The following is a 26,251-nucleotide window of genomic DNA, read 5'->3' as shown; positions in this document are numbered from 1 at the left end:
CCCATTACGGGTCACGTCAGACCGACCTTGCGCGAACTTTGACCAACCCATGGAATGACCAATCAGAAGGCACCTTTCTCTTGCTTTATGGCATTAATTTCAAATTGGCGACTACACTTCGAAACATATTTTGACAAATTCTCGATTACAGATTTGAAACCTGAACAAAAAAACATTCTGGAATGGCTAATAGATGGTCTAGATTGTATGGACTCAGTCGTTAAACCCGTAACTATCGTTCGGAGTTAAAGTTTTTGAGGTTGCATGATTAGAAATCACATTCCGACTGTCACTTTCATAATCTGGTAAGCTGTGCTCTGATTGGTCAGATGAAAGGTCGTTCTGACATGACCCCTAATGGGATGTCTTCAGATCTTTGTTTAGCTGTAGCGAGAACTGAGGTCTGATTTTAATGAGATTGCCTAGGGACACTAAATAAATCCAACAGATACTGGCTTACAGAGAGCACTGGAGTAGTGATATGCTGATTTACAGAGAGTGCTGAAGAAGAGCATCACTGGAATTTTAAGGTATTATCCTGTCAATCATCCTCTTCTCTTTTATGCATCCTCCTCCTCATCGCCGTGGGTGACCTCGGAGATGGTCAGCCCATGTAGGCTTCCATGTGAGCGACTGGTGTGCCCCTCCCGTGAACGCCGTCCCCCTTCCCCCCGAGTCTGACCGTCCACAAGCAGCTCCATCATGTGCATCATCTGGCTCAGCTTCATGGTGTTCTGCCCCACCTGTTCAGACAGGTCGTCCACACACTGACGCACGTAGGCCGTCTCACCAGTCGCAGGTCTGAAAATTCACAAACACTTCTTATCAATGATGACAAAATATACCCTTGGGCACAGCTTTAACAGTGCGGCTGTATTTACCCATCCCAACTAATGAGGCCATAATTTACCCACCCCGACAAGGAGTCTGTATTAACTGACCCCAACAATGAAGCTGTATTTACCGACCCCAACAATGAAGCTGTATTTACCGACCCTAACAATGAGGCTGTATTTACCGACCCCAACAAGGAGGCTGTATTTACCGATCCCAACAATGAAGCTGTATTTACCGACCCTAACAATGAGGCTGTATTTACCGACTCCAAGAAGGAGGCTGTATTTACCGACCCCAATAATGAAGCTGTATTTACCAACCCCAACTAATGAGGCCATAATTTACCCACCCCAACAAGGAGTCTGTATTTACTGACCCCAACAATGAAGCTGTATTTACCGACCCTAACAATGAGGCTGTATTTACTGACCCCAAGAAGGAGGCTGTATTTACCGACTCCAAGAAGGAGGCTGTATTTACCGACCCCAACAATGAAGCTGTATTTACCGACCCTAACAATGAGGCTGTATTTACCGACCCCAACAATGAAGCTGTATTTACCGACCCCAACAAGGAGGCTGTATTTACCGACCCCAAGAAGGAGGCTGTATTTACCGACCCCAACAATGAAGCTGTATTTACCGACCCTAACAATGAGGCTGTATTTACCGACCCTAACAATGAGGCTGTATTTACCGACCCCAACAAGGAGGCTGTATTTACCGACCCCAACAAGGAGGCTGTATTTACCGACCCTAACAATGAGGCTGTATTTACCGAGCCCAACAAGGAGGCTGTATTTACCGACCCCAAGAAGGAGGCTGAATTTACCGACCCCAACAATGAAGCTGTATTTACCAACCCTAACAATGAGGCTGTATTTACCGACCCCAACAATGAAGCTGTATTTACCGACCCTAACAATGAGGCTGTATTTACCGACCCCAACAAGGAGGCTGTATTTACCGACCCCAACAAGGAGGCTGTATTTACCGACCCTAACAATGAGGCTGTATTTACCGACCCTAACAATGAGGCTGTATTTACCCAGCTCTAAATGAGGCTTGAGGTTGTATTTATCCAGCCTTATAATGAGGCTTAATTTACCTGGGTGCTGTCATGGTGTCCAGGGTAGCAAGCTGCTGCATCTGTTCCTCCGTGAGTGATTGTTGACCTGACTGAGACACGGTCTCTCTGATCATCTCCAGCTCATGCATCACATTCTCTATTCTGAAACAAGCGGACATCTTTGGTTATACAGTGTTAACCAGGGATGTTGCTCAACTTAGTGCTATCCATACACACCATGGAGATTCGGGATTAGAAGAGGTCCCCAACAATCTATGCCTGTTATATGAGTTGAGGTAAAACGGGTGCAAGATTATTGCACTTATATTGCGACATGTATGCATGTGTGTGGCTGCTAGACCGGACTAATGCTCTACCACTAGATCAAAGCAGCAGTCTTGTCCTATGAGGTGACTAACAACATTGGGTGTTCATTCTTGGTGGCTGTGTGTCAATGTACCCAAATGGGATGCTGATTATAATATCAATCTGTATTTTGTCTGGTCCAGACTGAATATTAACAGGCTTCCATCACACAGTAACGCTTAGTGCCAAACAGAACAACCGACAAACATATTTGTATACCCAAACTATGTTTGTTGAATGATTTGTATTGGTAGCATCATAATGATGAGTAGGTTGATGTAATGAAGTTGACTCGGGTGTCCTGATGACATTGTGTGACAATCCCAGCACTGGGGTGTCCTGATGACATTGTATGACAGTCCCAGCACTGGGATGTCCTGATGACATTGTATGGCTGTCCCACCACTAGGGTGTTGTGATGACACTGTATAACACTAGGGTGTCATGACACTTTGACACTAGGGTGTTGTGATGACACTGTATGACACTAATATGTTGTGATGACACTGTATGACACTAGGGTGTTGTGATGACACTAGGGTATCGTGATGACACTAGGGTGTCTTGATGACACTGTATGACACTAAGGTGTTGTGATGACACTGTATGACACTAAGGTGTTGTGATGACACTGTATATCACTAGGGTGTTGTGATGACACTAGGGTATTGTGATGACACAGTATGACACTAGGGTGTTGTGATGACACTGTATGACACTAAGATGTTGTGATGACACTGTATGACACTAAGGTGTTGTGATGACACTGTATGACACTAGGGTGTTGTGATGACACTAGGGTATTGTCATGACACTGTATGACACTAGGGTGTTGTGATGACACTGCATGACACTAAGGTGTTGTGATGACACTGTATGACACTAGGGTGTTGTGATGATACTAGGGTATTGTGATGACACTGTATGACACTAGGGTCTTGTGATGACACTGTATGACACTAAGGTGTTGTGATGACACTGTATGACACTAGGGTGTTGTGATGACACTTGGATGTTGTGATGACACTGTATGACACTAAGGTGTTGTGATGACACTGTATGACATTAAGGTGTTGTGATGACACTGTATGACACTAAGGTGTTGTGATGATACTGTGTGACACTAAGGTGTTGTGATGACACTGTATGACACTAAGGTGTTGTGATGACACTGTATGACACTAAGGTGTTGTGATGACACTGTATGACACTAGGGTGTTGTGATGACACTATATGACATTAGGGTGTTGTGATGACACTAGGGTGTCGTGATGACAATGTATGACGATCCCGCTCACCTCTCAGCTGTAGAGGCCACTCGGTTGTCCAGCTGTTCTCGGCGTCGTATCATGGATCTGGACAAATAATTTTCCATTGCAACTTTCTCAAATATTTGGAGTCTGGCATATTCTTTCTCATTCAGTCGCTCCTCTGTAAACAGAAGATAGATTTAACATATTAGTGTCGGAGAAAATAAAATCAATTTACAAAATCCTTCTATTATCTGGAGCAGTGTGAAGACATGATGTGTAGATGGCATGTGATTCTTCACCCCCAAACTATCATGTAATAGTTTCCAAAGGAATATCAACCGGTGCTTGTCGTAAGAGGAATCTAAAATGGATCAAGAAAGACAAGTTTTATAGATGAACAACTTCTTTATTACAATTAGTGAGACCTTTTGGTGTAGATCCTAACACCTTTATCAAGCAAGTGATGGATAGTGCTTGATAAAGGTGTTAGGAACTACACCGAAACGTCACACTAATTGTAATAAAGAAGTTGTTCATCCATAGAACTTGTCTTTCTTCATCACACCAACTTCTAAATGCCACTTAAAGAAGTTAAAAAGGATCAGGTAGCTCTTACATTCTTCTCAAGATCAGTTTTCAGTTGTTATTGACACCTTGTCACTTGGATGTAAAACAGCTCCAACCTTGCCCTTGTCATGTGTTGAGTGATGTTACTGGACCACTATGTGTATGGTGTTCTAGGATAATGTCCATGTGTGGTCAGTGATGGAAGATCTAACATGCCATGATTAGGAAGCGTTAGTTGGTAAACAAAATTAAGTTGACTGCCTAATTCACTATGTTAAAACTATCTACCATAGTTCACATCCACACCTAACATGCTGGCATGTGGTCCTGTTCACAGGTCACAAAGCAGGTGACTTTGATAAAAAATGCCTCTGTTCTTCCATCAGTGAATGGGTACCCAGTAGGACAAGATGGGAATGTGACTGTCCAAGGGCCAGTACGTCAACCGTGGGGAAGCATTGTTTGTAAACAATAGCTGATAACCCCTAAGATTACTCGACTATTCTCGCCTGTCTCTGCGAGAGTAGGATTATCATGTGACCCGACTTGTCACTTGTTTGTAAACAAATGCACTTATTCTGAAATAAGAACAGATGGGCCTACTGCAAGCCTTTTGGTGCGCATTACATACTGTTTTGTATAATTATGTAGATATGTTACTTCAAGTATGAGAATGAGGGGCATGACAGTATAGCTCTACACATCAAAGTGACTGTATCACTACCACTCCGTACGGCTGCAGGTTCTACTACACCAAATCAGAACCAGTTGGGACAGTGCGGTTTTCGTAGGGAGTCTTCAGTGCAGATCGAGAGATATCTGCAGGCTGTGATTGGAGGATATTCTGTATATTTTTTATGTCTTTTAAATGTACATCCATCCAGTTATTAAAACTGACCATGTTTTACTATATTTAGTACTGTCTTTTTCAACATGATGACTTATGCTGAATGTGACAACAGCTATTTTCAATTAGGTGACATTTGGTGCGAAACTGGGGGTGGTGTGTTTAGCTTCCTGTACTCGGAAAAGGAGCTGGCTAAGCTAGTCATTTTTTTATGTTTTTATTGCTGCTCTAAGGCCAAACTGTGCACACACGTATAGGTAATAGCTGTTGAATACTTTATTTAAAAAAAAAATATAACGTTACTATAGAAGTCTATGGGAAAACATTTGGTTGTGTGTAACCTGCAGGCCTCAAAGTTTAAATTTTATTAAGTAGCCATATGGCTACAAGTATTCTTTTTCCAGGTAGCCAGTAGTAAAATCAAGAAGTCAAGCCAATATTTACGTAGCCAAAAGCATTTGAAATGATCTTTTATCAAATAACCATAATCTGAACAAGTCATAGCACTAAGCTTGGAATTGTATATTAGTGGAAACTGAACTTGAGTTTTGTTATTTGTGACTCAACAATGATGCAATTTATGTTACTAGATTATATAGGTATATCCTTGCTTATCCAATAAACTATCAACTAAAATAAAATACTAATTACATTAATATTTATGTATTTCGGTTCATTGTTGACTTTAGGAGGAATTATTTGTGAGTAGTTAGTAGCAGACATGCTATTTTTGTGTCTACATATGTGTAGCAATATAATTTTGTCGCCACAGGATATTTTTCAAGGTAGTCATTTGGCTACCTCTGAATTTTAGACAGTAGACAAATTGAAATTTAGGTCGCATTGGCGACCATTTTAGTTGTAACTTTGAGACCTTCCGGCTTCTATGACAGCATGTGGAGCCGTACAACCAACATAAACAAATGACAAATACACAAATGGAAGTAGTTTGGGTAGGAGAGTGCAACGTGACCGGCTTCATACCACCTAGGCCGTAATACCGTAATACCGAAATACTGTCATGTAGGCTGTGATAAACACTGTCTTCTAATCCAATCAATCTAGCAGTCAGTATTTTGTAACTCTTCGTTAAGAATTAATCACAAGATTACTCTTCAATTTTAATAAAAAGATGACCGAAGCAAGATATTCAGTGCAGAGCTTAGGTTGTCAGTTTCCCTGTGCGAAGCTGTAATGTTTTGGTTTGAGAATTAAATCGTGTATGAACTAAACGTGTGACACCACACTCAGAAATTATTTCATGCATGATTTAAAAACACCCAAAACCATCAACATACTTGCCCCTTAACCTCGCACCTCACAGGGAGCTTGGGTTGTATACTCCCAAGGAAGTTGAGAATGAAAATTGAGTGCACACTGATCCATTGACCGGGTCATAATAATGTAGAGCTCACTTGAGTGGAGTTTGGAGGATTAGAAATAGGCTTATTATTTTCTGTCTTGATCATTAATAATATTACGAATGCCTTCTGATGTCGTGACCAGTTTGACGCCACGATATCCCTCTCAAGGATCGGAACATACTGTGTGGGTACCACACACCACCTGCTGCCCTCAGTCCTATTCCAGACAATGAACGTCTGTCAGGGATTAATCCCCTGAGGAGGCAACAGAAGGCATCTTCCATGTTGTTACTACTTCTTGGCGTAAGCTGACATAAGTAGTGGACATGGCAATCAATAGGAAAAATGGGGGCACGTGTGGCCCAGTCGTCTAAGGCGCCGCGATTCGCTGTGCAGAGTTGCGTCCCTTGGCCACGCCAGAAACCTATGATTGTGAGTTCGAATCCCGGTTCGACCCTATTATGTTTCTAGGTTTGTCAGCACCATACCCGTGCTCGTGGGTTTCAACGAAGTGGTAAACGTCTGAGACCTGCATCACTTGGGGCTTTCCTCCCACATTAAGCTGACACGCCGTGATATGACTGTAATACTGTTAAAAGTGGCGTTAAACCCAACTCACTCACTCAATAGGAAAAATGGAAATAGAGTAAAACAGACAATAAAAAATGAAAGGCCAAATTGGCACCAAGACAAAACAATCTGCCACTGAGTTTAAAACTGATCTCCAGTGTTTGTCTTGCGGCACAATTCATCGAGCCAATCTCAGCCCCCAACCACCTTCACATAATAAATGACCAGTCCCTAAATAGTCCACATCCTTCAGTTCATATATCACAAGTGTATAAAAGATATCCGTGATAAATCGCAGAGAACAATGAAGAACGAATTGTGGTCTATTTCAGGATAAATCACTGTTCTATCATGACATTATTTCTGGAGATTCAAACATGCGCTACGTTATTTTGGGGAGGGGAGTGTCTAGTGAGTTGTTCCCCAAAGATGTTGCTTGGCTACACAGATAAACGCGATGGCTGACCGATCGCATCCAAACGCAGGAGAGATATGACAATCAGTATTGAGAGAAAACTTACAGGTTATCGACATTAGATTGAGGGAATATGCATGAAATCCCAACTTGTGCATGAAATGGACTTTTCTTATATTGCTGAGGTTGTGAGTCATCAATATTAAAATACGGGTAATTATTCTTAAATCTCGTAATTTTATTATCATCCTTGAAGATGCTGTACATAATGTTGATATCTCATATAAGAACCTTATCACTTAAGCTTAGCATACTCACCGACAAAAGAAACCTGAATACCATTCATGTTGGTTAAAATAAAACATATTACTCATATTCAAGAGACATTATATTGGTTCAATGCATAAACGGACATACTGGTATGTTGTGTGAACCGACGCTCATGAACGCATCACATGTGATGTCATAAATCCATGACTCGAGATGCACCATTTTTCTGGTTGCGAGATTTGGAAAGTTTGGAAGTCACGTGCAGCATATCGTGATAAGAATAAAGAAACTCTGTGGTAACACTTGACTGATTGTTAGTTTTGTCATTAAATGGTACACATTAGAAATATGTTCTCTTAACGTACATACTTCTCTATATTTTTCTATGGTTCGCGTTTCTTTTGGCGGTGAGTATAAATTTTGTATCCGCTACACTTATTTAAGAAATGAACGACTTGTGGTTGTTGTTTATCATGATGTATAGCATCAGTTCCTTTATGTTTATCATGATGTATAGCATCAGTTCCTTTATGTATATCATGATGTATAGCACCAGTTCCTTTATATATATCATGATGTATAGCATCAGTTCCTTTATGTATAGCATGATGTATAGCATCAGTTCCTTTATGTATAGCATGATGTATAGCATCAGTTCCTTTATGTATATCATGATGTATAGCATCAGTTCCTTTATGTATATCATGATGTACCGGGTATAGCATCAGTTCTTGTATTTATATCATGATGTATAGCATCAGTTCTTGTATTTATATCATGATGTATAGAATCAATTCTTGTATTTATATCATGATGTATAGCATCAATTCTTGTATTTATATCATGATGTATAGCATTAATTCTTGTATTTGTATCATGATGTATAGCATCAGTTCTTTTATTTATATCATGATGTATAGCACCAGTTCTTGTATTTATATCATGATGTATAGAATCAATTCTTGTATTTATATCATGATGTATAGCATCAATTCTTGTATTTATATCATGATGTATAGCATTAATTCTTGTATTTCTATCATGATGTATAGCATCAGTTCTTGTATTTATATCATGATGTATAGCATCAGTTCTTGTATTTATATCATGATGTATAGCATTAATTCTTGTATTTATATCATGATGTATAGCATCAGTTCTTGTATTTATATCATGATGTATAGAATCAATTCTTGTATTTATATCATGATGTATAGCTTCAATTCTTGTATTTATATCATGATGTATAGCATCAATTCTTGTATTTGTAATATGATGTTTAGCATCAGTTCTTGTATTTATATCATGATGTATAGCATCAGTTCTTGTATTTATATCATGATGTATAGAATTAATTCTTGTATTTATATCATGATGTATAGCATCAGTTCTTGTATTTATATCATGATGTATAGCATCAGTTCTTGTATTTATATCATGATGTATAGCATCAGTTCTTGTATTTATATCATGTATAGCATCAGTTCTTGTATTTATATCATGATGTATAGCATCAGTTCTTGTATTTATATCATGTATAGCATCAGTTCTTGTATTTATATCATGATGTATAGCATCAGTTCTTGTATTTATATCATGATGTATAGCATCAGTTCTTGTATTTATATCATGATGTATAGCATCAATTCTTGTATTTATATCATTATATATAGCATCAGTTCTTGTATTTATATTATGATGTATGGCACCAGTTCTTGTATTTATTAAATGATGTATAGAATCAATTCTTGTATTTATATCTTGATGCATAGCATTAGTTCTTGTATTTATATCATGATGTATAGAATCAATTCTTGTATTTATATTATGATGTATAGCATTAGTTCTTGTATTTATATCATGATGTATAGCATCAGTTCTTGTATTTATATCATGATGTATAGCATTAGTTCTTGTATTTATATCATGATGTTAGAATCAATTCTTGTATTTATATCATGATGTATAGCATCAGTTCTTGTATTTATATCATGATGTATAGCATCAGTTCTTGTATTTATATCATGATGTATAGCATTAGTTCTTGTATTTATATCATGATGTTAGAATCAATTCTTGTATTTATATCATGATGTATAGCATCAGTTCTTGTATTTTCTAAATGATATATAGCATCAGTTCTTGTATTTATATCATGATGTATAGAATCAATTCTTGTATTTATATCTTGATGCATAGCATTAGTTCTTGTATTTATATCATGATGTATAGCACCAGTTCTTGTATTTATATCATGATGTATAGAATCAATTCTTGTATTTATATTTGATGTATAGCATTAGTTCTTGTATTTATATCATGATGTATAGCATCAATTCTTGTATTTATATCATGATGTATAGCATCAGTTCTTGTATTTATATCATGATATATAGCATCAGTTCTTGTATTTATATCATGATGTATAGCATCAATTCTTGTATTTATATCATTATATATAGCATCAGTTCTTGTATTTATATTATGATGTATGGCACCAGTTCTTGTATTTATTAAATGATATATAGCATCAGTTCTTGTATTTATATCATGATGTATAGAATCAATTCTTGTATTTATATCTTGATGCATAGCATTAGTTCTTGTATTTATATCATGATGTATAGCACCAAGTCTTGTATTTATATCACGATGTATAGAATCAATACTTGTATTTATATTATGATGTATAGCATTAGTTCTTGTATTTATATCATGATGTATAGCATCAGTTCTTGTATTTATATCATGATGTATAGCATTAGTTCTTGTATTTATATCATGATGTTAGAATCAATTCTTGTATTTATATCATGATGTATAGCATCAGTTCTTGTATTTTCTAAATGATATATAGCATCAATTCTTGTATTTATATCATGATGTATAGAATCAATTCTTGTATTTATATCTTGATGCATAGCATTAGTTCTTGTATTTATATCATGATGTATAGCACCAGTTCTTGTATTTATATCATGATGTATAGAATCAATTCTTGTTTTTATATCATGATGTATAGCATTATTTCTTGTATTTATATCATGATGTATAGCATCAGTTCTTGTATTTATATCATGATGTATAGAATCAATTCTTGTATTTATATCTTGATGCATAGCATTAGTTCTTGTATTTATATCATGATGTATAGCACCAGTTCTTGTATTTATATCATGATGTATAGAATCAATTCTTGTATTTATATCATGATGTATAGCATTATTTCTTGTATTTATATCATGATGTATAGCATCAGTTCTTGTATTTATATCATGATGTATAGCATCAATTCTTGTATTTATATCATGATGTATAGCACCAGTTCTTGTATTTATATCATGATGTATAGAATCAATTCTTGTATTTATATCATGATGTATAGAATCAATTCTTGTATTTATATCATGATGTATAGCATCAGTTCTTGTATTTATTAAATGATATATAGCATCATACTTGTATTTATATCATGATGTATAACATCAGACCTTGTATTTGTATGATATAAGGCATCAGTTCTTGTATGTGTATCATGATATATAGCATCAGTTCTTGTATGCATACTACTACATACAGCATAAATGCAGGAAAGGCTAAATAAATCCAGAAGAATATTAATAAGCTGAAAACTCTAAATGAATTATCTGCCAAGTTTTATACGCCACAACTTCTACATTTCTATGGCTACGCTACACTTGTCCAGACACTCATGGTGCCGGATGGGGTTCCTGTTATTTCTTCTACTCACAACACGAAGCAAAAGCAGGCAAATGTTAGTCCAGGAAGAAAAAGATAGTTGTGTTAATTTCCTACAATAATGTAAGGAAGCTGGTCCCAGCATGACGACCTCTCACCTATCTTTCCCCCTAACGTTGTGGGGCCGCTCTCACCTACAAGTCAGTAAACCACAATGATATAGCTGAACACACACATCTGGAGCATCACAACACATGTTTAACTTCACAGCAACATATTTTACAATCATCACGTAACTAAGAAACATGAACAGTTAAGGAACATATGCAGACTTATAGCTTACTGAAAGCATTTGATCTCTTGCAGCTGCGACAGCAGTGGTTGACTCCCCACATGAAGAGGCGGTAGATGTGGTTGATGATGATGATGGGGGGCACGAGGGTGGGCCGGTCAAAGTACTCGAACACCAGAGACAGGCGGTAGTAGCGCCAGATCTTCATGGAGTTGTCCTGCACTGTCTGGAACGTGTAGCTGAAACACACAATACACTTTGCAGGCTGATATCTCCATGTGCCAACATGATGCATACACCAGCTTGGCTACAGGATAACATGCTGTATACACCTGCTTGGCTAGAGGATAACACACTGTATACACCAGCTTGTCTAGAGCATAACACACTGTATACACCTGTTTGACTTGAGGATATCATGCTGTATACACCTGTTTGAGTTGAGGATAACATGCTGTATACACCTGTTTGAGTTGAGGATAACATGCTGTATGCGGCTGCTTGGCTAGAGGATATAACACTGTATACACCAGCTTGTCTAGAGCATAACACACTTTATACACCTGTTTGACTTGAGGATAACACGTTGTATACACCTGCTTGACTAGAGGATAACATGTTGAAAACACCAGCATGGCTAGAGGATAACATGCTGTATACACCTGTTTGACTTGAGGATAACATGTTGAATACACCAGCATGGCTAGAGGATAACATGTTGTATGGCTAGAGGATAACATGCTGTATACACCTGTTTGACTTGAGGATAACTTGCTGTATACACCTGCTTGGCTACAGGATAACATGCTGTATGTGGCTGCTTGGCTAGAGGATAACACACTGTATACACCTGTTTGACTTGAGGATAACATGCTGTATACACCTGCTTGGCTACAGGATACCATGCTGTATATGGCTGCTTGGCTAGAGGATAACACACTGTATACACCTGTTTGACTTGAGGATAACATGCTGTATACACCTGCTTGGCTACAGGATACCATGCTGTATATGGCTGCTTGGCTAGAGGATAACACACTGTATAGACCAGCTTGTTTTACCTGAACATGGCGATGAGAAGGTTGACCAGCAGGATGTTGGTGAGGATCATGTACACGGCCAGCAGGATGGACACCAGAGCATTGGGCTCCGGACACCGCGGTGCCAGGTCAGCTCGCCACAAGGTCTCATTCCGGGTACAGCTGGATGGGTCATCCTCACCTGACCAACAGAAAACATGTGACTGTCATCTCAGTGTCCACCACCGAAGAATACTCTGAGAGTATGTTGTGCTGGTCTTGCTAAGACTCCCCTCACTGTCCTAAGGCTGTTGTGATGGTATAGCTCGTGAGCTTGTCGTCATAAGGCAGACTGTTGTGATGGTATAACTCACCTTGCTATCCTAAAGCAATCATTTGTGATGGTATAGCTCACCTTGCCACCCTAAGGCAGGCTGTTGTGATGGTATAACTCACCTTGCTATCCTAAGGTAGTCTGTTGTGATGGTATAGCTCACCTTGCTTTATTAAGCCAGGCTGTGGTGATGGTATAACTCACCTTGCCACCCTAAGGCAGTCTGTTGTGATGGTATAGCTCACCTTGCTATAATAAGGCAGTCTGTTGTGATGGTTTAGCTCACCTTGCTATAATAAGGCAGTCTGTTGTAAAGGTATAGCTCACCTTGCTATAATAAGGCAGTCTGTTGTGATGGTATAGCTCACCTTGCTATAATAAGGCAGTCTGCTGTGATGGTATAGCTCACCTTGCACCCGTTCCAGGAAGAGTTCGCCGTACATCTGCCAGTAGGGCAGGTACAGCACGTTGATAAGGATCTTGTAGCTGGGGATGTGATTGGGGTACAGGTTCGTGTGGTAGGCGACCCCGAAACTCAGGACAAACACCAGCAGGATGAAGAAGAAGAACAGGAGGTCTGTCAACTGCAGAGAGACCCACACAATGATGCTCTAACACTGGCATGTACACTGACATGTTGTCCCAGAAACAAAGTTATCTTATTTAAATATATATATCTACAAAATAAAAAAAAATCCAATAGAGCCCAGATCAATCTTTAATTTCAGGACTGAGGCAATCTAGACTTGCTAAATCATTCTAGATTTGAGTTGGACTCCTTTCATAGTTTATTCTCTAGCATCTGGGAGACAGACTAGCCGGCATGGAACAGTTCCACATGACGGTCCTTCATCACGCTCTTACACAACACGTCTACACAGCACAACCTCACAGCCAATCATATCTAGCCACCATAACCAACTGACTTGATAAAATGAATCTAAATAGAAATATGAATAACTTTCTGAATCATCTACCCACATGACTCAGACGTTGTACATTTATGCCTCAGTGAGTTTTATCTTTCTTCAACTCACCATTTTCCTGATCATGATGACTTTGGGCCCCATGTTTTTAGCTGCGAAGAAGAACTGCATGAACCTGAGATAGTAGAAGGCAAGGGTGATGCTGTAGGACATGCGCGCCCACACGAAGCTGGAGGTGAACAGGTTGTAGCGCAGGACGATGGAGATAATGAACAGAGTGTAGATCAGGAGGTCAAACCGGTTCCAGATGTTACTAAACCAGTTCTGAATCTTGTACCGAACTGACCGCTGGTCACGGATGAAGATCTGCAACAGTATCATGCAATGCATCAGCAAGCAGATCTTTCTCTGACTCCATGATCACCTTCCTCTAAGAGAAGCTTGAAAACATAGAAAGGGTATATACAAACTTACAGAAAAGTGGCTTTATCTAAACATAATGATGTAACATTTCAAGGTTAAAGTTGGTTACATGTATGACTGTCTATTATTATATTACTGTGATGTACCGTATTTTCTTGAGAATAGTGCGCACTTTTTTTTCCAAAAAACACAGCTGTGTAGAAGGGGGTGCGCATTATACACGAAATAATGAGTTTTGATGTTTTTTTCCCCATGGAAAGATATTACTGTGAGCACGTAACACCGGAAATACCATGTCAACAAGTACATACTGAAGTACGCAAATTAATCATGTAATTACACTGTCTGGCTATAAAAAGTGTTCTTTGTATATCTGGACTTATGTATGTAACTTATTTCATTAATTATATTCAAAATTCCTTTTACTATGTTTTAATTAATTTCGGCGAAATCGTGTAAGAAGCAGTATTATAGCCTTGAACTGTGGTCAAGGGGGCTTAGCCAGATTATTGGTACAAGGTGGATACAAGCACCAAATTTGGCGCTCAGATACAGCCACCCATACTGATTAGTTTTGGGATAGGAGTCACCTGTCTGACACACCTGTCTGACTTACCCATCTGATTCATCCGTCTGACACACCTGTCTGATTCACCTGTCTGATTCACCTGTCTGACTTACCCGTCTGATTCACCTGTCTCATTCACCTGTCTGACTCACCTGTCTGCACTCCTCCAGCAACATGGTGACGAGCCACACCCAGGTCACCATCTCATACACCGAGGGAGAGTCAGCCTCGGTACTAGGTCGGAGGTCAATTAGTACAAAATAGCTGAAGATGCACAGAAAGCCGATGTAAGACCCCTGAAAAAAAACGGCACAGAGAATACAGCGGCTGACACTAACACAAGAACCACAGTACTATAAGATCCTGACAATAACACAACAGCCACAGTACTGAGGTCCTGACAATAACACAACAGTACTAAGATCCTAACAATAGCACAACAGTATTGAGGTCCTGACAATATATATAACACAACAGCCACAGTACTGAGGTCCTGACAATAACACAACAGTACTTAGATCCTAACAATAGCACAACGGTATAGAGGTCCTGACAATAACACAACAGTACTAAGATCCTAACAATAGCACAACAGTACTAAGATCCTAACAATAACACAACAGTATTGAGGTCCTGACAATAACACAACAGTACTAAGATCCTAACAATAGCACAACAGTTTTGAGGTCCTGACAATAACACAACAGTAGTAAGATCCTAACAATAGCACAACGGTATTGAGGTCCTGACAATAACACAATGGCCACAGCACTGAGATCCAGTCAGGAGACGTACCACATTACAGTAGAACTTGGTGACTGGTGCAGCATAGAAGTAGAAGATGGCTGTGAAGATGTTGATGCTGGAGCGGCTGAAGTCCATGAGGTTGACCGTGTAAAGCTTCCTCTTCTTCTGTTTCCTCTTCCTCCGTGACTTCGCTGGTGTGTACTCCGCATCGTCAGTGCCTGGCTCCACCTGGTTAGCCTTGCTGGGGCTCTCGGCTGTATGTCCTGGCGTGTGACCTGGAGACTGACTGTCATCCATTAGCTCCTCATCATCACTGTCATTCCCCTCCAACATGTCTACGATGGAGTTGTTGCTGGTAAACTTGATGAATGGTAGCAGGATTGGAAGTAGGATTGTTATAATGATCTGCGAAAGAGAAAAGAGAAGCAGACCTTATTTCCTGTAAATTAGTGATTGAATGGAAGTATGCCTGTCAGCAGTAAATGCTTAGCTAGAGCTCCTCCAAATATAATATGTAAGTATGTTGTGTACCTTCCACTCGGAGGTGTAAATATGTTGTGTGCCTTCCACTCAGGGGTGTAAGTATGTTGTGTACCTTCTGCTCGGAGGTGTAAATAAGTTGTGTGCCTTTCACTCAGGAGCGTAAATATGTTGTGCGCCTTCCACTCAGGGGTGTAAATATGTTGTGTACCTTTCACTCAGGAGCTTAAATATGTTGTGTACCTTCCACTCGGAGGTGTAAATAAGTTGTGTGCCTTCCACTCCGGGGTGTAAGTATGTTGTGTACCTTTCACTCAGGGGTGTAAGTATGTTGTGTACCTTCCACTCGGAGGTGTAAATATGTTGTGTGCCTTCCACTCAGGGGTGTAAATATGTTGTGTACCTTCCACTCAGGGGTGTAAGTATGTTGTGTACCTTCCACTCAGGGGTGTAAAAATGTTGTGTACCTTTCACTCGGAGGTGTAAATATGTTGTGTGCCTTCCACTCAGGGGTGTAAGTATGTTGTGTACCTTCCGCTCGGAGGTGTAAATAAGTTGTGTGCTTTTCGCTCAGGAGCGTAAATATGTTGTGCGCCTTCCACTCAGGGGTGTAAATATGTTGTGTACCTTTCACTCGGAGGTGTAAATATGTTGTGTGCCTTCCACTCAGGGGTGTAAGTATGTTGTGTACCTTCCGCTCGGAGGTGTAAATAAGTTGTGTGCCTTTCACTCAGGACCGTAAATATGTTGTGCGCCTTCCACTCAGGGGTGTAAATATGTTGTGTACCTTTCACTCAGGAGCTTAAATATGTTGTGTACCTTCCACTCGGAGGTGTAAATAAGTTGTGCGCCTTCCACTCAGGGGTGTAAATATGTTGTGTACCTTTCACTCAGGAGCTTAAATATGTTGTGCGCCTTCCACTCAGGGGTGTAACTATGTTGTGTACCTTCCGCTCGGAGGTGTAAATAAGTTGTGTGCCTTTCACTCAGGAGCGTAAATATGTTGTGCACCTTCCACTCAGGGGTGTAAATATGTTGTGTACCTTTCACTCAGGAGCTTAAATATGTTGTGTACCTTTCACTCAGGAGCTTAAATATGTTGTGCGCCTTCCACTCAGGGGTGTAAGTATGTTGTGTACCTTTCACTCAGGGGTGTAAGTATGTTGTGTACCTTCCACTCAGAGGTGTAAATATGTTGTGTGCCTTCCACTCAGGGGTGTAAATATGTTGTGTACCTTTCACTCAGGAGCTTAAATATGTTGTGTACCTTCCACTCGGAGGTGTAAATAAGTTGTGTGCCTTCCACTCCGGGGTGTAAGTATGTTGTGTGCCTTCCACTCAGGGGTGTAAGTATGTTGTGTACCTTCCGCTCGGAGGTGTAAATAAGTTGTGTGCCTTTCACTCAGGAGCGTAAATATGTTGTGCGCCTTCCACTCAGGGGTGTAAATATGTTGTGTACCTTCCACTCGGAGGTGTAAATAAGTTGTGTGCCTTCCACTCAGGGGTGTAAGTATGTTGTGTACCTTTCACTCAGGGGTGTAAGTATGTTGTGTACCTTCCACTCAGAGGTGTAAATATGTTGTGTGCCTTCCACTCAGGGGTGTAAATATGTTGTGTACCTTCCACTCAGGGGTGTAAGTATGTTGTGTACCTTCCACTCAGGGGTGTAAAAATGTTGTGTACCTTTCACTCGGAGGTGTAAATATGTTGTGTGCCTTCCACCCAGGGGTGTAAGTATGTTGTGTACCTTCCGCTCGGAGGTGTAAATAAGTTGTGTGCCTTTCACTCAGGAGCGTAAATATGTTGTGCGCCTCCCCTCAGGGGTGTAAATATGTTGTGTACCTTTCACTCAGGAGCTTAAATATGTTGTGTACCTTCCACTCGGAGGTGTTAATAAGTTGTGCGCCTTCCACTCAGGGGTGTAAATATGTTGTGTACCTTTCACTCAGGAGCTTAAATATGTTGTGCGCCTTCCACTCAGGGGTGTAAGTATGTTGTGTACCTTCCGCTCGGAGGTGTAAATAAGATGTGTGCCTTTCACTCAGGAGCGTAAATATGTTGTGCGCCTTCCACTCAGGGGTGTAAATATGTTGTGTACCTTTCACTCAGGAGCTTAAATATGTTGTGTACCTTCCACTCGGAGGTGTAAATAAGTTGTGTGCCTTCCACTCAGGGGTGTAAGTATGTTGTGTACCTTTCACTCAGGGGTGTAAGTATGTTGTGTACCTTCCACTCGGAGGTGTAAATATGTTGTGTGCCTTCCACTCAGGGGTGTAAGTATGTTGTGTACCTTCCACTCAGGGGTGCAAAAATGTTGTGTACCTTTCACTCGGAGGTGTAAATATGTTGTGTGCCTTCCACTCAGGGGTGTAAGTATGTTGTGTACCTTCCGCTCGGAGGTGTAAATAAGTTGTGTGCCTTTCACTCAGGAGCGTAAATATGTTGTGCGCCTTCCACTCAGGGGTGTAAATATGTTGTGTACCTTTCACTCAGGAGCTTAAATATGTTGTGTACCTTCCACTCGGAGGTGTAAATAAGTTGTGCGCCTTCCACTCAGGGGTGTAAATATGTTGTGTACCTTCCACTCAGGGGTGTAAATATGTTGTGTACCTTTTACTCGGAGGTGTAAATATGTTGTGTACCTTCCACTTGGAGGTGTAAATAAGTTGTGTGCCTTCCACTCAGGGGTGTAAATATGTTGTGTGCCTTCCACTCAGGGGTGTAAGTATGTTGTGTGCCTTCCACTCAGGGGTGTAAATATGTTGTGTACCTTCCACTCGGGGGTGTAAATATGTTGTGTACCTTCCACTTGGAGGTGTAAATATGTTGTGTACCTTCCACTCGGAGGTGTAAATATGTTGTGTACCTTCCACTCGGAGGTGTAAATAAGTTGTGTGCCTTCCACTCAGGGGTGTAAGTATGCTGTGTGCCTTCCACTCAGGGGTGTAAATATGTTGTGTACCTTCCACTCGGAGGTGTAAATATGTTGTGTACCTTCTACTCAGGGGTGTAAATATGTTGTGTACCTTCCACTCGGAGGTGTAAATATTTGTGTGCCTTCCACTCAGGGGTGTAAGTATGTTGTGTACCTTTCACTCAGGAGCGTAAATATGTTGTGTACCTTCCACTCGGAGGTGTAAATATGTTGTGAGCCTTCCACTCAGGGGTGTAAATATGTTGTGTACCTTTCACTCAGGAGCGTAATTATGTTGTGTACCTTTCACTCAAGGGTGTAAATATGTTGTGTACCTTCCACTCAGGGAGTGTAAATATGTTGTGTACCTTTCACTCAGGGGTGTAAATACGTTGTGTACCTTCCACTCGGGAGTGTAAATGTGTTGTGTACCTTCTACTCGAGGTTGTAAATATGTTGTGTACCTTCCACTCAGGGAGTGTAAATATGTTGTGTACCTTTCATTCAGGGGTGTAAATATGTTGTGTACCTTCCACTCAGGGAGTGTAAATATGTTGTGTACCTTCCATTCAGGGGTGTAAATATGTTGTGTACCTTCCACTCTGGGGTGTACAGTGCCATCCTCCCCTTCCAGATGTCGTTCAGCTTGGTCTGACACGCGCTGTGTTCGGCAAAGTCCATCAGGGTGTGGGCGTCAGCCAGCTTGAACAAAGTAGTCTTACCCCACTGCAACTGCTCGCACACCAACAGTGTATGGGTATGGCGTTTGTCTCGACCATAACATTCAGATAGCACATCAAAAGACTGCTTTTCAAAATGGCTGCAAAACAAGGAAGACGATCTTACACCTCCATATTCTGCAGCAGGGATATACAGATGCAACAAGAGTGAAACAATGCGCTGACAATTCCAGCTGCCAGGAGATACCTTGTCGTAAGTGTGTCAGTTTATCCTTACCAAGGATTCAATCCCTTAATCCCCTAGCCCCTAGTACCCATGTGTGAGATAAATCTGTCGATTCTCTCTGTTCATCCACTCAGGAGACCAATGAACAGTATCATTCTGGACAGCCGTCTTCCAAGAACACTAGAACAGCAAATCTGGCACACAAACAATAGCTGTTTCTAGGGGAGTTAGGTACCCTAAGGATGTAACCTAGCAGCAGGAGGTGACCTACTCACACTGCATGGTCCAGGATGTTACCTAGCAGCAGGAGGTGACCTACTCACACTGCATGGTCCAGGATGTAACCTAGCAGCAGGAGGTGACCTACTCACACTGCATGGTCCAGGATGTAACCTAGCAGCAGGAGGTGACCTACTCACACTGCATGGTCCAGGATGTAACCTAGCAGCAGGAGGTGACCTACTCACACTGCATGGTCCAGGATGTAACCTTGCAGCAGGAGGTGACCTACTCACACTGCATGGTCCAGGATGTAACCTAGCAGCAGGAGGTGACCTACTCACACTGCATGGTCCAGGATGTAACCTTGCAGCAGGAGGTGACCTACTCACACTGCATGGTCCAGGATGTAACCTAGCAGCAGGAGGTGACCTACTCACACTGCATGGTCCAGGATGTTACCTAGCAGCAGGAGGTGACCTACTCACACTGCATGGTCCAGGATGTAACCTAGCAACATGAGGTGGGTGACCTACTCACACTGCATGGTCCAGGATGTAACCTAGCAACAGGAGGTGGGTGACCTACTCACACTGCATGGTCCAGGATGTTACCTAGCAGCAGGAGGTGACCTACTCACATTGCATGGTCCAGGAGGTAACCTAGCAACAGGAGGTGACCTACTCACATTGCATGGTCGAGGATGTAATCTGGCAACAGAAGTTACTTACTCACACTCCATGGTCCAGGATGTAACCAAGCAACAGTAGGTGACCTACTCACACTGCATGGTCCAGGAGGTAACCTAGCAACAGGAGGTGACCTACTCACACTGCATGGTCCAGGAGGTCAGCACTCATCTCCAGCTCCTCATCGTCCTCTGCGACATCTGACATCGTCTTGAGGAGAGAAGAAGCCACCAGACCTGATGCTGCAAGCATTTAATATTATCCTTGAGGTGTTCAACTCACTGAGGTGATCTTCACAAAGATTTGAGATGTTCAACCCATTGAGGTGATCTACACAAAGACTTGAGGTGTTCAACCCACTGAGGTGATCTACAAAGACTTGATGTGTTCAACCTATTGAGGTGATCTACAAATACTTGATGTATTCAACCTATTGAGGTGATCTACAAAGACTTGATGTGTTCAACCCACTGAGGTGATCTACAAAGACTTGATGTGTTCAACCCACTGTGGTGATCTACAAAGACTTGATGTGTTCAACCTATTGAGGTGATCTACAAAGACTTGATGTGTTCAACCCACTGAGGTGATCTACAAAGACTTGATGTGTTCAACCTATTGAGGTGATCTACAAAGACTTGATGTGTTCAACCCACTGAGGTGATCTACAAAGACTTGATGTGTTCAACCTATTGAGGTGATCTACAAAGACTTGATGTGTTCAACCTATTGAGGTGATCTACAAAGACTTGATGTGTTCAACTCACTGAGATGATCTTTGCCCAGCTTCCAGAAGAGGTGTGCCATCTGCCGCCTGTTGAAGAGGATAGCCCACAGGAACAGGTGCTTCTCAGGGTTGGTGAACTCAAATGTTTCCCTGACCTTGAGTTTGCTTCTGTGGCTGATGTGGCCCTCAGCTGGATAGAAGTAGCAGAATAAACCAGCATTTCTTATTGGTGGTCATCCTTATTTATCCATATTTCTAGCCTATGATGTTAAACATCCTGTACTCATTCCCAAACATCTTCGTTTCAGAGGTGACCTCCTCATCCCCACCTCTTACCCACAATGTCACTGTCTCAGGGCAGGACTTCTCGCAGTCAGGAGCTTGAAGTCAACAACCAAAGAAATGACAGCACATGTCTACCTTTAACTTTGCAGCCTCGTCAGAGCAAGCCAGTGCCAAAACAAATATGAAACTGTCATGTAGTTTTTAGATGTTTTCCTAAGTATTATGACAAGGGAGGGGTGTCGCTATGCTACCAGCAGTTTGCAGTTGTACTTGTGATGACACGTAACAAGGCAATCAAGTTCTTGTGATATCACAGCTTGTGTCAATCACGAACATGGCATTAAGGCTTACCTTGTAACTCAGTCACCAATTTTCTGTCATAAAAGTCATATCAACTGTCACTATTGGAATTCAAATATTTTCTGCATAGATACTAAGAACAAATAAACTATATTTTAACAATGTTTCTTAATTCTCATAATGTATGTTACATGTAATATTTTATAACACTGCTGCTATACCCAACTGCCAAATTTCCTCATCACAAAGTTTCTACTTCAACAACAACATAGAGTATTTTAAAAACGATTTCTGTTAACAGTAGGACTGCATGGTATTACTTGTATACTGCACTACATTTTTCAAATGATACATATTGCAATATGTTTTGTGTGTATCCAGAGTTACAGGTAAGCAGCGTATTTGCATAAAATACCCCCCAAAAATATTCAAAATCCAATTACTGACTTGCGTATAGAAACGTATGCATTTAATGAAAAACTCAAATTATAAAAACAGCATGCGTTAATACCCAATGAAGCTTTTTCAGCAAGCGACATAGGAGCTACTTACCGAAACACAATTACGAGCTAATTTACTTTCCGAGTCAAGCCTATATATATTTAGAACAGTTATATACATCAAAAACATTATTCAATTTTTTTTTTAACTTAAAATGTTCACTAATTTTGGGAAAAACCCAATAGAGTGATGAATAGATGAGTGAAAAAATATTGGTTACCCAATGAAAAATGTAATAACCCATTTGAAATAGAAACCCTAGAGTAAAAACTCAATTGCTCAAAAAGTTATCTGGAGCTCTGTGTATTGATATATTGAGTAAATTTTTTTGCTTTATTTGATTCTTTTAACCTAAAATCTTCCCTTCAGAATTGACAAAGTGTTGGAAATGATTTCTCTCATGTTGTTATCTCCCCTGTATCCATGACTACAAAATGGCGGTTGAGTAATATTTACTGCAGTAAACTGAAACTAGCATCTGCTTGTAGAGCCAGTGTCAATCACTGTCAAACACTTTAACAATACCTGTATCACAAAATACCGCCCTAGTAAATTGTAAAGAGTTTGCATTACATGGATAACAGCAGCCGCTATAACTAGGTTTACAACACTGATATGGAGGCCATGCTATTGAACTTCTGGGAACATGCAGGTCTAGTTTCATCACTGCAGTGGTTTTGTCGGAGATGTTCACAAAGGATGACAGACAAGGACAAATAGGCTACAGCTAAACATATATATATACTAACAAATATACTAAACATATAACTAGGATTATGAAGTCTCTAGCATCTAGTGGCACACAACACATTGGAGTTAGGTTAACACAATGATCAGTGCGTAAGTTGAGTTAACACAATAATCAGTGTGTCAGTTGAGTTAACACAATGATCAACATGTCAGTTGAGTTACCATAATGATCAATATGTGAGTTGTGTTAACACAATGATCAACATGTGAGTTGAGTTAACACAATGATCAACATGTGAGTTGAGTTAACACAATGATCAACATGTGAGTAGAGTTAAAACAATGATCAACATGTGAGTTGAGTCAACACAATGATCAACATGTGAATTGAGACAACACAATGATCAACATGTGAGTAGAGTTAACACAATGATCAACATGTGAGTTGAGACAACACAATGATCAACATGTGAGTTGAGACAACACAATGATCAACATGTGAGTTGAGACAACACAATGATCAACATGTGAGTTGAGACAACACAATGATCAACATGTGAGTTGAGACAACACAATGATCAACATGTGAGTTGAGACAACACAATGATCAACCTGTCGGTTGAGTCAACACAATGATCAACATGTGAGTTGAGACAACACAATGATCAACGTGTGAGTTGAGACAACACAATGATCAACATGTGAGTTGAGACAACACAATGATCAACCTGTCGGTTGAGTCAACACAATGATCAACCTGTGAGATGAGTCAACACAATGATCAACGTGTGACACAGGTTATCACACAAGAACCTGATCCTGCTATACTACATGATCAACACCATGTTCTGTTTGGTATCAACACCATGTTCTGTTTGGTATAATTTGTCAATTTCACTCCAGAGATTCTCCAGGAAGTCCACATGAGTTACAAGTGTTAATCACATGTTAATGAACAACAATAGACACTACAGATGCTGAACATGATGGGGAAGCAAGCTACATACCTTCTCTTTGCATCTGAAGGCCTGAACAACAGCATGAAACATATTAGTTTTGGGGAAAATGAATTCTATATTTTATGGGGTTTCATTTCAACAAAAAAGAAACCTTATTCACATACACAATAAGTCAGGCTGTTGATTGTTCTTCTGTGTGTCAGTCTCTGGTGTCCAGGGAAGGATGTCAGTCTCTGGTGTCCAGGGAAGGATGTCGGTCTCTGGTGTCCAGGGAAGGGTGTCGGTCTCTGGTGTCTAGGGGAGGATGTCAGTCTCTGGTGTCCAGGGGAGGGTGTCAGTCTCTTGTGTCCAGGGAAGGATGTCAGTCTCTGGTGTCCAGGGGAGGGTGTCAGTCTCTGGTGTCCACGGAAGGATGTCAGTCTCTGGTGTCCAGGGAAGGATGTCAGTCTCTGGTGTACAGGGGAGGGTGTCAGTCTCTGGTGTCCAGGGGAGGGAGTCAGTCTCTGGTGTCCAGGGGAGGGTGTCAGTCTCTTGTGTCCAGGGGAGGGTGTCAGTCTCTTGTGTCTAGAGGAGTGTGGCAGTCTCTGGTGTCTAGAGGAGGGTGGCAGTCTCTGGTGTCTAGAGGAGTGTGGCAGTCTCTGGTGTCTAGAGGAGGGTGGCAGTCTCTGGGGTCTAGAGGAGGATGGCAGTCTTTGGTGTCTAGAGAAGGGTGGCAGTCTCTGGTGTCCAGGAAAGGGTGTCAGTCTCTGGTGTCCAGGGCAGGGTGTCAGTCTCTTGTGTCCAGGGGAGGGAGTCAGTCTCTTGTGTCCAGGGAAGGTTGTCAGTCTCTGGTGTCCAGGGAAGGGTGTCAGTCTCTGGTGTCCAGGGGAGGGAGTCAGTCTCTGGTGTCCAGGGGAGGGTGTCAGTCTCTAGTGTCCAGGGAAGGGTGTCAGTCTCTGGTGTCCAGGGGTGGGTGTCAGTCTCTGGTGTCCAGGGGAGGGTGTCAGTCTCTGGTGTCCAGGGGAGGATGTCAGTCTCTGGTGTCCAGGGGAGGATGTCAGTCTCTGGTGTCCAGGGAAGGGTGTCGGTCTCTAGTGTCCAGGGAAGGGTGTTGGTCTCTGGTGTCCAGGGGAGGGTGTCAGTCTCTTGTGTCCAGGGGAGGGAGTCAGTCTCTTGTGTCCAGGGAAGGGTGTCAGTCTCTGGTGTCCAGGGGAGGGTGTCAGTCTCTTGTGTCCAGGGGAGGGTGTCAGTCTCTTGTGTCTAGAGGAGGGTGGCAGTCTCTGGTGTCTAGAGGAGGGTGGCAGTCTCTGGTGTCTAGAGAAGGGTGGCAGTCTCTGGTGTCCAGGAAAGGGTGTCCATCTCTTGTGTCCAGGGAAGGGTGTCAGTCTCTGGTGTCCAGGGCAGGGTGTCAGTCTCTTGTGTCCAGGGGAGGGAGTCAGTCTCTGGTGTCCAGGGGAGGGTGTCAGTCTCTGGTGTCTAGGGGAGGGAGTCAGTCTCTGGTGTCCAGGGAAGGGAGTCAGTCTCTGGTGTCCAGGGAAGGGTGTCAGTCTCTGGTGTCCAGGGCAGGGTGTCAGTCTCTTGTGTCCAGGGGAGGGAGTCAGTCTCTGGTGTCCAGGGGAGGGAGTCAGTCTCTGGTGTCCAGGGGAGGGAGTCAGTCTCTGGTGTCCAGGGGAGGGAGTCAGTCTCTGGTGTCCAGGGGAGGGTGTCAGTCTCTGGTGTCCAGGGAAGGGTGTCAGTCTCTGGTGTCAAGGGAAGGGAGTCAGTCTCTGGTGTCCAGGGGGGGTGTCAGTCTCTGGTGTCCAGGGGAGGGTGTCAGTCTCTGGTGTCCAGGGGAGGGTGTCAGTCTTTGGTGTCCAGGGGAGGGAGTCAGTCTCTTGTGTCCAGGGGAGGGAGTCAGTCTCTGGTGTCCAGGGGAGGGTGTCAGTCTCTGGTGTCAAGGGAAGGGTGTCAGTCTCTGGTGTCCAGGGGAGGGTGTCAGTCTCTGGTGTCCAGGGAAGGGTGTCAGTCTCTGGTGTCAAGGGAAGGGAGTCAGTCTCT

At 41.7% G+C, this 26,251-nt stretch overlaps 1 protein-coding gene across 3 annotated transcripts in view; it reads right to left on the bottom strand.

The window, feature by feature from the left end:
* Window positions 1-375: 375 nt before the first annotated feature.
* Window positions 376-26,251, bottom strand: part of LOC124126310 (transient receptor potential cation channel subfamily M member 2-like) — a 45,339-nt gene continuing 19,463 nt past the window's right edge. Inside the window, exons 16-29 of one of the 3 annotated variants that reach the window (XM_048400802.1) lie at window positions 24,284-24,304; window positions 21,541-21,690; window positions 20,916-21,015; window positions 19,554-19,779; window positions 15,614-15,970; window positions 14,971-15,114; window positions 13,939-14,193; window positions 13,311-13,485; window positions 12,610-12,769; window positions 11,600-11,787; window positions 11,415-11,450; window positions 3,570-3,702; window positions 1,945-2,067; window positions 376-801 (exon numbers count right to left, since the gene is read on the bottom strand). In XM_048400802.1, coding sequence (XP_048256759.1) covers window positions 561-801; window positions 1,945-2,067; window positions 3,570-3,702; window positions 11,415-11,450; window positions 11,600-11,787; window positions 12,610-12,769; window positions 13,311-13,485; window positions 13,939-14,193; window positions 14,971-15,114; window positions 15,614-15,970; window positions 19,554-19,779; window positions 20,916-21,015; window positions 21,541-21,690; window positions 24,284-24,304 — 2,309 coding nt within the window. In that variant the 3' untranslated portion in view covers window positions 376-560. The remainder of the gene's footprint in view (window positions 802-1,944; window positions 2,068-3,569; window positions 3,703-11,414; window positions 11,451-11,599; window positions 11,788-12,609; window positions 12,770-13,310; window positions 13,486-13,938; window positions 14,194-14,970; window positions 15,115-15,613; window positions 15,971-19,553; window positions 19,780-20,915; window positions 21,016-21,540; window positions 21,691-24,283; window positions 24,305-26,251) is intronic. The other 2 variants (XM_048400804.1, XM_048400803.1) reach the window with 2 other exon arrangements.

The sequence above is a fragment of the Haliotis rufescens genome, unplaced genomic scaffold (assembly GCF_023055435.1).
Source record: "Haliotis rufescens isolate VD_foot unplaced genomic scaffold, xgHalRufe1.0.p SCAF_20, whole genome shotgun sequence".
Classification (NCBI taxonomy): Eukaryota; Metazoa; Mollusca; class Gastropoda; order Lepetellida; family Haliotidae; genus Haliotis; species Haliotis rufescens.
Note: the sequence above shows the minus strand (reverse complement) of the source record. Positions and strands in the feature narration are given on the sequence as shown.